This window comes from Ursus arctos, unplaced genomic scaffold (assembly GCF_023065955.2).
Source record: "Ursus arctos isolate Adak ecotype North America unplaced genomic scaffold, UrsArc2.0 scaffold_24, whole genome shotgun sequence".
In the NCBI taxonomy this organism is placed as follows: Eukaryota; Metazoa; Chordata; class Mammalia; order Carnivora; family Ursidae; genus Ursus; species Ursus arctos.
Window position 1 is genome coordinate 28763527 of NW_026622919.1, and position 14357 is coordinate 28777883.

A 14357-nucleotide genomic window follows, 5' to 3' on the forward strand; every position below is an offset into this window, starting at 1 on the left:
TTTTCCCTTAACTTTGTTTTATACAAGTATTCCTTAACTTATGACACACCCAGAAGAGATAAGGGATCATTCAAGTCCATCTCCAGCAAATAATATTCCTAAAAGTGAGCTGTGCATCTCAATAGCCAAACTGTTACATTAAGTGCTCAATGTAATGCTAAGTAACAAACACGTCATTGATTACTTCATTGGTCGGTGGTACAGAAACTATCATGGCACTGTACCTGTAACTAACATCAGTGTTTTGTAGTTGGTAAATAGAAAAAATAATGGATGTATATTGGAGCAATGGGGGAAGGAAGAGGCCAAATAAATTATTATCCAAATTTTTATATTCCTTATATCCTAACCCTGCCCTAGACTTAAATACACACATACAAACACAAAACTTTTTCTTATGGGCCTGTGGACAATTATCTTTGGAAGTAATTTTACTTTTAGCTGTTAAATCCATCAAACATTGGTCAAGAATAAAAGATGGATATTCTGATGGTATCAAAGACAATCAAATTAGGCCATGTGTTCTTTAGTCCAAATTGGTACTCTAAACATTTTAACCCTCTGGTCAAAGCTCACTCCACATAAGTGTGTCACTAAGGCGAAGACAGGGGTTACCTCAAGTCTAAAGAACTCCACTAAATCCTTCCTGTCCCCAGAATCTAAGCCATGGGTCCAGGGAGACTGTCCACTAGAGAAGTTACTCCAAATTTCATCACTGAAGTTCTTTTACGGAATCCAGGGCAGGCATGTCAGGTACTAATTTTTCCCTTTAGCAAGATTCCAGCATATTAATTATTTAAATAAGTCTTTTTAGCACCTAAGGCAAAAGGATATCCAGTGATAAATTAGGATGATGTTTCAGTATTAGTAAGTGTTATCTGAACTCCACCATTACAATACACAAAATAGATGCTTCATAAAGTTTGACTGATGCTAAGGAATGACCAAATGTTATTGTTCTATTAGATTATAAAGGAATCTACTAGAAACCAGTTAACGTGGGGTTTATAGGACATCATTGTTTCTCTATAGAAAACTATTCTGTAACCATTCTTTGGGGGAGAGGATTAAAGATATGAAAAGGCACAACTAGAATTCAAGCAAATTTTATTATAATGACATATGTACTAACACTGTCTTGTACTAACACTGTCTAAAATAACTACATAAGCCTGTTCTAAACACTATTCGTGAGAGGATTAAGTTGGCCGCCTTCTCTTTGTCTGATCCTCAGCTATATAGCAGCTACCTCCTTTTCCTCAAAAGTCTCACCACATGCAACTTTCAAAGGGAATAATGAAACCAAAGATAAAGGGAAATTCATAATGACACAAGAAAATGTCACTGATACGACATTAACAGGAAAACTATGAAAATACATATTCATGAACATAACACGCAAATAGAAGAAATGCACCATAGCGTTAATTTATTTCTGGGTAGTTTTGTTTTTCTTATATATTCTTCAGTATTTTCCAAGTTTCTTACAATGAGCATGTTTTTTTTTAATGTTTTTTTTATTATATTATGTTAGTCACCATACAGTACATCCCTGGTTTTTGACGTAAAGTTCGATGATTCTTTAGTTGCGTATAACACCCAGTGCACCATGCAATATGTGCCCTCCTTACTACCCATCACCAGCCTATCCCATTCCCCACCCCCCTCCCCTCTGAAGCCCTCAGTCTGTTTCTCAGAGTCCATAGTCTCTCATGCTTCATTCCCCCTTCTGATTACCCCCCCTTTCTTTATCCCTTCATAATGAGCATGTTTTGCTTTTATAAGGAAGAAAAAAGTTCACTAAGAATTTAAGAATTAAATCAGGTTTTTCTTCAACAATGTGGAGTAACTGAAAAGCAGTGGATGCCATGGAAGTGGGGACAGGGTGGCTACCTGTTTCGAGGGATCACTTGGTAAGAAAAAAAACACCTTTTTCAACCACACAGTGAACTCTCTTTGCCACATGAACACAGCTGACTGTCTTGAAAAGGTGATTTACCTCATTCCAGAGGTAACAGTCCTCATAAATAGTTGTCTTTTTGGTTTTCCTATAACTAGGGTACATAACTATTATTCTTTTACAGAAGATTGGTCAGAGAAGGTCAGTCTAGGATGGACAGAGCTGGCAACAGGGCAGAGCGCTCAAAGGGTTTGACATGCTCATGGCTTCTGGTAACAAGACTCAGCACTGCCGCCCTGGTGGGTGAGGTCACAGAGATAGGTACATCCAACTAACTGGGCCGAGGGTACTAGAGATAACGGCCCCTCCTTCCACCAGAGCCCTCTGGGAAGGACGCAAAGGGCAGGCAAGCATACTTACTGCATGTGTGTAACAGTTAGCAGCATGTTCATAACAGGTTGGTTTGTAGCGGCCGTTGGCTGGGGCCCGGTGGTTCATGAACCTGGACAAACAAAAACACATCACGTGAGACAAGCTCGAAGCATGTAAAGAACAATGGGGAAGGCTGCCAATATTGTTTGGTCTATTCTAATTGAAGAGGCAGCTGCTGGAAATACCTAGTTACGGGAACAAGACCAAAGCCACTAAACAGGTGGAAACTGAGCCAACAGCCATGATCCAAAAACAAATGCCCTAGTTTATTGAATTAGGTATTCTTTCAGTTTATTCAAAAGAGAAACCTCTACCAACCAAAGGCAAACAGAAATCAATCATATCCACTCCCTTCAACTCATAACCCCCCAAGCTAAAAAAAAAAAGTTATGAATAAAAAAAGTCACAATCAAATCTAAAATCTCAGGGGAAAAACGCAAGGGAATCTTTCTAAACTTTACAAATGCCAGTAACTGCCATTCAGTGAAAAGGGATACAAAGCAAGGTTTCAATTTTCTCTCTCAAAATTTATAAAACGTTATACATGGAGATCTTTCCACCCTACATTCCACGATTAGCAGGCCCGTCCAACTAGTTTCCCTATATTACATTACTTGTTCCAGCACCACACAGCTTAAATAAATGATACCTGGCTGCCTCTAGGCCACCTAAACTAGAGGTATGTTTTTACCTGCATTCTTCCTGAGTTAAAACAGTTTGCTTTCAAATCCAAATATATAACTACTACCTGATACCCTGACTATAAAATTCATACATACATACATACAAATGTGTGTATGTATCTAAATATCAAAATCAGTTATACATACAGACACATACCCATATTCCATACTTCCCTTTGGGCCACTTTGTGGAAACAGCAATACAGTGAAAACCATGAACACCAGGGTACCTGACGTTACAAACAGCATTCTTATACTTCAGTGGGGAGGTGAGGACCCTCCAAAACCCAACCCACACTGTCCCTGCCATGTTTCATGAGGGATGCTGGTTTAGTCTGTTCTCTGGAAAAGGGGAGATGTAAATTCAGGAAGTTAAAAAAGCAGCCACTCGAAAGAAGCAGATGCAGAGAAACAGAGAGGTACAAGAGCCCCCACAGCACTCCGGTCTCGGAGGCCCCGCTGCATTCCTGTGCCTGGAGCCTGCAAGACGTCAGCAGGCTTTGCGCTATAAATTATCCTTTTGCTTGAGCTAGTTTAAGACAGGAGAAAAGGGGGAGATTTTGTCATCTGCCACTAACGAGTTCTGACCAGTCACACCTTATTAATTACCATGATGAAAAATGGTACCAGGCTGAACCAAATGGCAGAGCCAGGTCTGAAGCACATGGTCAAGCCATCCTAAACAATGCCCGGCTTAGAAACAAAAGACTAGCATTTTCTCCCTGAATTAAAAGGGTCTGTTATCCTTAGAGCAAATAAATAAAAAGAAAATGGCACTTCCTGTCAACCCAATATACAGAGTTTAGGTGGAAAATCCAATGGGGAATGAATCTGGGACAGTGATATTTCACTTGGACCACCAATGGGTTACTTATCTAACTAGTGTGCAGAATATATCTTATTGAATGGAATTTGACAAATGGTTCAGATGCTTCAGAATTTATCCAAGCTATTTTCGCACACAGATAAAATAAATCTTTTCTCCCCTGCTAATCCTTTAAGTAACTTTACTAATTTCCTAAGGGACAAGAGTGTCGCTAGATAGCTCTTATTAGTAAAAAGGAAAATAATTGCACTCTTGAGGAGAATGCTTTAAAAGCATCCCAAGCATTCAAGGATCTACCCCATCACCCCCAGACATAACAACAGAGCTATAAGTAGCATACCCTATTAGGAATTTTAAAGGGTAAAGAGCAGGCTCCAAGGTGGTAGAGGGTAGATTAAATTGCGAGTGTTCTGTTTAGGGTGCAGTAAGTAAGGTTCGTCTACCACCACCAGGCTGAAGACTAAAATAGCAATTTATATCTCTGGCAGCCCAACCTAAAAATAGTCAAGCCATTACACAGCAACAGGGATAGACTTTCACATTTTCTCCTAAAAGCAAAGAAGCTGGGTGGCCATGTTTGTGACAGCTTTGTCCCTGCCCACCTGGAATCACTCAGAGTAAAAATAAACTCATAAGTTGTAGAGAAAAATATCCCACCCATGTGACTTAAGGTAGTCTCTTACGGCCAGAGCCAGATTCACAATGAGGCGAGGGAAGAGCAAGTCTGCGAGGAGCCCATCACTGTCTGGGGCTCAGTGAAAACCACCACACAACGTGTTCTGCTGAGAAATTTACAATGCGATTTTTTCCAGTTCTCCCTCATCTGCCAGGGTACAATCAAGCCTCCAACATAGCCTCCTGAAGAAATCATTCCTAAAACCTAAATGGAAAAGCAGAAGTGAAATGCAAATTAACTCCCACACGCTGAACCTATTCTATTCTCTTCCCCCAAAAAGAATGAGAAAGGTTGTCAAGTGTTAGGGAAAACAGCACCCATTTATGGAAGCCGCCTCTACCTAAGGAGGAGTAACCCTAACGGTCATCTGATGCCAGAGGAGAGTATCCAGCAGGTTTTACAGGGTTTCAGGGAAGCTAATTTAATCCTGGGTATGGGAAACACACTTTAATAAAGCTATTATTTAATTTTTTTGAGGAGGGAAGGGCCGAGAGAGAGAATCTTAAGCAGGCTCCATCTCACAACCCTGAGTTCATGAGCTGAGCCAAATTCAAGACTCTGATGCTTCATCAACTGAGCCACCCAGGCACCCCTAATAAATTATTATTTAGTCAGGTCTGTCACTTATGTCCTCGCTTTCTCTTTCAACACTCTCTCTTGCTTCCCCCTTACCCAGCATTCTTAAACGCCCAAACCCCCCATGACCAAATTTCACAACTCTGGAGAGAAAGAACAGATAGCCCAAAGCACTGTGCCTTCTGAAAGTAAATCTATGACCCACCAGCAGATCTCTGAGGCCCGAGGTCAAATCCCAGAAGTTGTCCTTGATTCCTACGTGTTCCCCATTCTCCAAATACAAGTGTTGTCAATACTACTTCCAAATATATTCCAGATCAGCCTAGCTCTCTACAGTTCCACAGACCCTACCTTACACATCAAGACACTGACATCTCTGGTCTATACAAATATAAATCTCTCAATCAGTCTCCCTGCTTGTCCCCGTACAGACTCTTCTTCATTCAGCAGCCACAATAGTCTGTGAAAACCAGATCACAGCACACACCCCAACTCTGGCTTAAAACTTGCTTTTGGCTTCCCAAAGTGGCCCACAAGCTGGTCCCCACTGCTTCTGCAGCCTCAGGGAGCCACCTTCCTCTCACTCTCCACCCTTCAGCTATACCACCTCCTTTCTGCTCCTCAAACCACCAAGATCTCATCTGGCTTGGGGCATTTGCGTTTGCTATTTACTTCTGCCTAGAACATTCTTCTCCAGAAGGTTCAACTCTCCTCACCTGTCAGGCTCAGCTTAAATGTCACCTCCTCAGAGGTTTTCCTGACCATCCTACCCTAAAGTATCAGTTCAGCCCTCCCACCCTACCAGAGCCCTTATCAGAATTAGTTAAAAATCGTTTTTTTTAATTTGGGTATTTTTTTATTTCATCTTTCCCCACTGTAATGTCAATTCCACAAAGGCCTTCTTGTCCACCATTTCATTTCCAATCCCAAACACAATACCGAGCTTATTGCTGGAACTTAATAAGTAAGTGTTGAATGAATGAATAGAAAGAAATTCTGCCTGTTGCTTAACTATTTTATCTTAACTGAGAGATACCCTGTTGTCAATTAGTTTCACTCGGGATCCAACAGGTTCTGTATGTAACAAAGAGAAATAGGCAGTCTTAGGGCCAAAAGCACCTTGAGTCTCATGAAAAGAAAATTCTTAAAAGCCAAGACCATGGATATTCCAAGGGCTCTTTCAACAGCACTTGATGGAGCAACATAAGCCAACCCATATATAAAGCACCTTATTATTAGCCAGTTTATGAGCGAGCATGGTGTTCAGGAAAAGTGTCCATTGCCAGAGGTGGTGATAGTGGTGGATGACATTTAACTTAATTATTAAATAAGGGAGAAGGCATATATATATAAGACTACCCCATGCCTGTAATTCAATGGTCTGAGAACATGTTAAAAAAAAAAAAAGGCAACAGGCAGTCTTGGAAGACTTCCTAATGCTTATGAATAAGGTGCTTTATCACATAATCAGTTTGAAGCTAACCAGTGGTCACAAGACTGGAGCTGAAGCAAGGAGCAAGTCCTTTTCCTTGGATTTTCGGTGGCAAGGCTGGAGAAATGAGTATGCACCAACACCATACAGTAGAAGCTCTCTGGGTCCTAGGCCTCAGCACTGTACACATGATATTGTGTAAGCAGGGAGACAGACAAAGGTGAACTGGCAGCATGGGTGGTGGAGAGGGACAGGAGATTGAATTGAAACAGGTCTGCCCTTTCCTAGCCATGTGACTGTGGCAAGTTGCCTTTTACTCTCTAACTCTATTTGCTCGTCTATTAAGTAGGTAGAAAGTTTGTCTTCCAGGGTTGCAGTTGAAAATGAGATGAACAACACACAAATACCCAGCCACTGCCTGGCACAAGTGAGCGCTCAATAAATGTTAGCAATTATTCTAATCAGTCAGGGATACTGTGAAAGGGAGAAAATGACTCTGGGAGAGGGAGACTCAGATGTGGAAAGGATAAAGCAAGAGAAAATATGCTCTGTGTCCCAGTGGCATTTTTCATATCCTAAACTTTTTGAGAAGCCATGCATGCATAAAGCCCTCCATTTAGGACAGTGGGCTCTCCTTCTTCACAGCCTTCCTCTGAAGAAATGGCAGAACTCTGGAAGTTTATCCAAGCTACAATGACCACCACATTTCCATTACGAACAAACCAGCAAGGTGTTCATTTCTTGTAATTTAGGCATAGCCACAAACTACGGCCTAATGAAATGTTTTTACTGCAATCAAATTCTCTTCAAGGGAGTCTTGATAAATCTATCAGGAGAAGCAGCACATGCATTCAGAGACAGTATGTCCCTCCCTCCAGTTTCTCTGTAATTTACCCACCTATAATGTTTCTGAATGCTCAGAAGATATAAGGAACATGCCTTGAAAACATGATGAACAGTACTCCCAACATTTTAATGTTGTACAATACACACAAAGGACTTTTTTTGTTAAGTTAATTTGTATTTGCAGGCTTTATGTCCAAGTTCAAATTTACCCTGAGAAATAGCTTTCCAATTTTGTCTGTAACAGAAAAACAGAAAAATTATGTTATCATTCGATCTTCAAAGAAAATCAGGGTAGGTGGAGTTGCCATCAAAAAAATAAATGTTAAATATCCATTGATTCTGTGCAGTCACTGAGAAAATTACAAAGCCTGTGCCACACCAAAAGAAATGCCTCTATTTTTCATCTTTAAATGAATGAAGTAGAGCACAAAATCACATTACTACGCTGATAATAAGGACTGGGAAGATTAGCATCCCCCAAAAGTAGTTCAATCAGCTGAGACAGTAGGATCTGTAACGAAGGGTTGTTTGGTTTTTTCCCCCCATTTCTCTTAACATTGTTTTAATGTTTGTTGCTAAAAAAGGCCTTTTTTCTTTCTTTCTTTCTTTCTTTCTTTCTTTCTTTCTTTCTTTCTGGAGGAGAATTCAAAGGATAGGAAAGAAATACAAATTCAATCAAATAAGGAAGGGTAATTTCACAGAATATTGTCACTGTTCTCTGAAAACAGGAAGCACACAGATGTTCAAAGAAGTAAAACCAAATCAAACAAACCACATGCACAGGGCCTTACCAACCATACTTGAATGCATGTTACTTTCTCCCTTAAAGCCCCTCCACCCTTCATGCCTGACTTCATGTTCTAAAGCCAGACATCATGGTTCCTTTCTGCCTTCAGAAGCACTGATACCACGTTCCCACCATGGGAATAGTGTCAGGCATTCAACACCCTGAGTGGTGAGCAATAGTCATAAATGAATCCAAGTCTTCAAACTCATCACCCTTCTAATGGCACGGCCCACCCCAACCCTTTCTATGTGTTTTTGGCTCCTTTACCCTGTGGGACTGGGGGACGAATGAGAGAAGAATAATGGGGGGGGGGGCATCAAAGGCTAAGGGGGCTGGAAAGGGAAAAAAAAGTGCAGTTTGAAATTCTGAAATAAAAGGCAATGTCTAAAAACTCAACAATAACCTCCTTGGAAAATTTTCATGCACTCCTTTTCTTTCAAATTCCCCATCACTGCACACCAAGCTTGCCTGCTAGTGAAGGTCTGGGAATGGGGCCACGGCTGAAAGATTCAGACAAAGGATGGAGAGTGAAACACAGGGGAGATGAACTTTCACCCACTTAAATGAAGAATTAGGGAAGAAAAAAAAAGAAAGAAAGAAAGAAAAAAAGCCTAGAGCTTCCTCTCAGAACCATGGGCCAGCCTCCATCTATTGCTAAATGTCAGAGACCCCAGCAGGGATTAAGGCCACCGTGCCTCCCTAGGCTGGCGTTCCCACCAGCTCTCCAGTGAATGAGCTGCCGACCAACCTTCCGGTGGCACCTCCTTGGTTCCTCCTCCTCATTTCCTAACACAGGCGCCTCAACAGCAGCACTCACCACCCGAATGCTAACTTGTCCCTTCGCAGTGCCCAACACAGCACCGCCCTTGGACGCTAAACCAGCAAGCTTAGAGAACTGGCAAGGCCCGAACCTGGCCAGGCAAGGCTAAACCAGCGGAGCATGCCTCAGTTTCCCTGTTGCAAGGGCCGATCACAGACAAAGCACTAAAACGCCCAGCACCCTGTACCCTGTTTTACGACAAATCTCGAAGCAGGGCGCAGCAGCTGCCCGGCCCCTGTTCCGCGCGCCCCGGGAGCCCCCCAAGCTGAGGATAAGGGGTGGAGGCCAAAGCTAGGGTTAGAGGAAGCGGGGTCGGCATCTGCGGCTGGGGTTCCGGTCCTCAGAGCAAGGCACTAGCCCTGCTGGGATGGGGGTCGGCAGGATGAAGTCGGGTGAGCAATGGGATCCCCTGGACGGAGGGCAGGCTCGGGGTTCGGGGTCTGGGAACCCCGGTCACGCATGAGATCGCGGTCCTCTCGGGAAGGGGCTCGCCCAGGGACCGCAGGGCGGGGAATACCCCGGGAGCTGGTCCCCGGCCAACGCGCGGGATCCGCGGGGGGATGGACCCAGGTAAGGAGCCGGGACCCACGCCGGACGAGGCGGGATCAGGGACCCGCTGCCCGCACGGGCGGTGGGGCGGGGGCGCCATCCCTCTCTCACCGCTGGAATCGATTCTTGAACCGCATTGATCCTCCGCTCCTCCTCGGGGGCCGGGAGCTCCGTCTCGTCAGCGCCGGCAGCAGGGCGCGCGGCCCTCATCGGCTTGCGCTGCTCCGGAGGCCGCCCGCGTGCCCGGCGGACCGCTCGGCGGGGTAAGGCTGAGTGGGCCAGGCCGGGGGTCGGGACAGGGCCGGGGCCAGACCGGGCGGCTGGGGGCGGGAGGGAGGCCGCTTAAACGGCCCCAGCGCCTCCCGCCTCCCGCCTCCCGGCTCCTCCACCCCCGGGCGCCCGCGCCCCGCCCCGGAGCCCCGCTCCACCCCTGCCAGCTCCGCCCGCCTGCGTGCGCCCGCGGCCGCCAGCGCGTCACCGAGCCGGGCGACCAATCAGCACCCCGAGCGGCGCGGCGGCAATGCTGCCATTCATTCCGCAGAGCCGGTGCGAAGGGGAGGAGCCTCGTGTCGGATGGGGCGGGGCTAGGAGAGAGGAGGAGGGCTGGGAGGGCTGGGGGGCGGTGCACTCCTAGAAGGGGTGGAGTTGGACGGTGGAAACTGAGGAGGCAGAGGCCAGAGGAAGAGAAATTGCAAAGCGGGAGGCAGGCCAAGACTCTTAAAAGCAATTGTGAAGAAGAGAGCAGCAAACAAGGTCTCCTGTCTGCGTTCTAGTCCTGGCTGTGTGGCATTCCTTCATTCTTCATCTTTCATTTCTTCATAGCTCCGTTTGTTTATTCCTTCACCATTTTGAGGGCCAGCTCCGCCTACGCTATTGTGCGAGGCTCCAGGGCAGTTTTAAAAAACCTTTCCTTGTCTGCCACGTGAGAAGGTTGGTATCACGAAGAAACTCTTGAGATTCAATGAGAACCACAAATGGAATATCCTCCACAGGGATCTGTTTATTGTTGTCCCCACCAATTCTTTTTTAATCTAGGCAGCTTTCAAATCAAGCAAACAGAGGTGAATCAGGGCCCTGCCGCTGAACGTAAACCCTGAGGGCTTGCTGGAAGAGAGGTTCAAAGGAAAGTGAACGATGGGTGGCTTCTCGATCCTTTCCCTTATCACTCCTGGAATTTAGGTGTGCTCCCCTCCAGGTAGCCTGTCCACACCCATCCTCCCACATCCCAAACTGGTGACTCTCAAGGGGCTATTAAGCCAGCTTGTTGGGAGCGTTCACTCTACATGCAGTGGAGCATTGAAAAGCTGGAAGTTCTTTCACCCAGAATTCTAGTTCCTTTTCCTTGAGGATCTCCCAACTGAGGGGTGCTTTCCATGGTTATTTCTTTAATTTCCCCCAGGAACTCCAGGAGATATGCATTATTTTACTCATTTCACAGATAAGGGAGCTGAGAAGTTCAAAAACTTGGCCAAAGGCAAATCTAGGATTTTGTACTCAGCTTTGTCTGACATTAAAGCCTCTGATCCTTTTGGTACACCACACTGCCTGTCCCTAGCATTTTTAAAGGTTTTATTTATTTATTTATTTATTTTGCGAAAGAGAGAGAGCAAGAGCATGAGTGGGGGTGGGGGCGGCGAGCAGAGGGGCAGAGGAAGAAGAGGGGCAGAGGGAAGAGCCACCCAAGTGCCCTCTCCTTAGGATTTTTAAGTAGTATGTCTCTTTAAAACAAAAACAAACACTTTTTTTCTACACCAACTGAGAAATATGAGCATGGATTGAAAGTTTACTAATCTGTCTGGCCCCTGGGCAAATAAATGGTTGATGGTGGGAAAGGTTACAAAGGAAATAATAAAAATAGATTAAAAATAATAATATGAAATAACATAAGAAGGTTTAAAAAACAACGAATCAACAGATGCCAGGTCACATTCTGTCCATGACTTAGGAATAGACAGAGAAAAGAGGCTCTTAGAATGTGGTGGGGCTAATTAGGGAAAAGGGTGCAGAAGAGAAAGAAGTCTGGAGATGGATTTTGAAACAGATGATGGGCATAGCCTTTTATAAAGGGAGAATGGCTTGAACAAAGATGTGAGGTGGTTAGTATGGGGAAAATTTTGGGGAGGCCACCTGGATTTAGAAACACCGATGTGATGGTATTTACCCAAGAGAAAAAAAATGAGTGAGATAAAAATCAGTTTAAATCGATAGAATAAAATCCTTGACCTACAGTGTTTCTTCCACAGAAATGCAGGAATATTAACTGAAAGTGGCTTATTTAAATAATATGATCGCAAATTTAAATCAGCCTCATTGTTGGTAAAACTCCTCCCCAAAAGTAAAAGTAATTCTCAAAAGATGAAAATAAAATACAAGACAGGGCACGTGGGTGGCTTAGTTGGTTAAGCGTCTGCCTTCAGCTCAGGTCATGATCTCAGGGTCCTGGCATCAAGCTCTCTGCTTAGTGGGGAGTCTGCTTCTCCCTCTCACTCTCCCTCTGTGCTCTCTTGCTCTCTCTCTTTCAAATAAATAACAAAAATCTTTTTAAAAGAATAAATAGCAAGAAACAGCTTTGAATTAATTATGTAAACATCTGCCACTTTTTTTTTTAAGTAAGGTGTCCATTTGGATCTATCTCTGGGGATAAATCCCAAATATGTTTGCAGAAAAGAGGTACTGGATTAAACTCAACTTAGAGATTAGTATTATGGGAGGGGAAGAAAATGGGAAGTTTTCCTGCATTAGCCGGATGTGACATTTTTGTTGAGCTCAGAGACATATAGTTCTTTCTGCAGAATGGTGGGCCCACATTTGCATGGGCACGGCCTGTGCCTAGAAGAAAGACTTTGTGAGGGACCAGGCACCAGCTACAGAGGAATCTCTTGGGAGAACACCTGCTCTGCTTACTGTGGGGCACAGAATTTCTGGACAGGATACTGACCATACTAGGAAGCACCTGAAACCCAGTCTCCTGGCTGCCATTGCCCTAAGCAACTCTCCTCAAGATGGGATTTCAGCAGATGCTCGGGAAGGTTGCTGAACTTTGGATTGCAAGTCTTATTTTGTGACTGGCTTTCAATCTGTCTCTTTAACAATATGACAAAGTAAAGCAATTACTAAAATGTCAATACTCCCAGCCTTTTCCAAAGGGAGGAATGCTGTCTTTTCCTACTTAGTCTTTTGCCCACATTTTCTGATGCCATGGTCTGAATATTTGTGGACCCCCCTTTATCCCCAAATTGATATTTTGAAATCCTAATGCTCCATGTGATGGTATTAGGAGATGGGGGGAGCCTCTGGGAGGTGATTAGGTTAACCAACACCCTTATGAATGAGATTAATGCTCTCTTAAAAGAGGCTTGAGGGAATTCCCTGGCCCCATCCACCACGTGAGGACACAGGGAGAAGTCAGTAGTCTGCAACCCGGAAGAGAGCTCTCACCGGAACTCAAATATGCTGGTAATTCTGATCTTAGATTTCCAGCCTCCAGAACTGGAGGGAGAAGAAGTTTTCTGCTGCGCATAAGCCACCCAGTCTGTGATACTTTGTAGCAGCCCCAATTGACAAAGACACCTGACCTTTGAGGAATACCTGCCCCTTTCATGCCCAGCTCCTGGACTTCCAGGATGAAAACAATTGAAGAAAACAAAGGGAAGAAAGAGAGGTCTAGGAGAAAGAAAGGACTTAGGTAGACAGGCTGTATTGATTCACATGATGAAGCTGAGGGAGGGAAAATCATTTCCTAATCTGCAGAATGTTGGTAAAGGTATTTTGTGAAGTGGGGAGGAGGTTAGCTAAGTGAGAAGGCTCAGAGAATTGTGGGATATGAGAAGAACAGGAAAGGGATTGTGAGAAGTTTTGCTAAAAGTATGAGTTGGATACTCTAATGTTTTCCAACAAGTAAAGGTTAGGATCCACCCCCCCTTTTTCTTAATTATTCTCAGCTGTTCGGTTATATTTATTTGAAAGTGATTTCTTTCAGAGACTGGACCACAAGGAAGGTGCGTGTATGATGGTTACACAGATTCAACTTTCTGAGTACCTAACGTGGTCCTAGAACTGTTATAGGTACTGGCTCATTTTACTGTTAAGACCGTCCTGTGAGGGAGATAGTGTCATATCTATTTTATAAAGCAGTGAAGGCTTAGAGAGGCTTCGTGAGTTACTTAATTTTGTAAGTGAAAAAGTCAGGATCTGAGCCCAGTTTTTCTGACCCCACGACAGTTCCTTTTCCCTCCGTGCCTCATCCCAGTATTCTATTTGTTCATGACAACTAGAAAGGGCTGATGAAGATGAAACATGACTTCTCTTGAAGAGAGAAAAGCAGAGTATGCTGGTGTGAACACCCGTGAACATTTCTAAATTTGCACACACTGAAAGATGATGCTCTGAAACTTCACCTGCTATTGGAGTTTGTCCAGACCTAGTGCCATTCATTTATTTGTAAACCCAAAGCAACTGGGCCTCCTTGGACAAGCCCTTGCACCCGCTGCATACATTTCTTCTACTTGGAAGAAACACAAACCTGCATGATTCTCTAAAAGCACAGACAAGTAATGGCAAGTATTACTAAAGTTTTTGTGAATCTGGAAAAGGGAATTACATTGTGTATCATTTTTTTAAAAGATTTTATTTATTTACTTGAGATAGAGAGTGAGAGAGAGAGCACAAGCTGGGGGACAGAGGGAGAGGGAGAAGCAGGATCCCCATTGAGCAGGGAGACTGACGCGGGGCTCAATCCCAGGACCCTGGGATCATGACCTGAGCCAAAGGCAGACACTCAACCGACTGAGCCACTCAGGTGCCCCACATTGCGTCTCACTCTTAAACATC

General features: G+C 44.2%; 1 protein-coding gene across 6 annotated transcripts in view; it reads right to left on the reverse strand.

Annotated features, from left to right (window-relative positions):
- Nucleotides 1–9935, reverse strand: part of MMD (monocyte to macrophage differentiation associated) — a 55153-nt gene extending 45218 nt beyond the window's left edge. For 2 of the 6 annotated variants that reach the window (XR_008961186.1, XM_044389323.3), the window contains exons 1-2: nt 9639–9935; nt 2321–2402 (exon numbers count right to left, since the gene is read on the reverse strand). Coding sequence is in view for 4 of the 6 variants with exons in the window: in XM_044389323.3 (XP_044245258.2) it covers nt 2321–2402; nt 9639–9664 (108 nt within the window). In the remaining 2 variants the exon portion in view is untranslated. The remainder of the gene's footprint in view (nt 1–2320; nt 2403–9638) is intronic. The other 4 variants (XM_026513202.4, XM_026513201.4, XR_003320101.4 and 1 more) reach the window with 3 other exon arrangements.
- Between the last annotated feature and the right edge of the window lie 4422 nt (nt 9936–14357).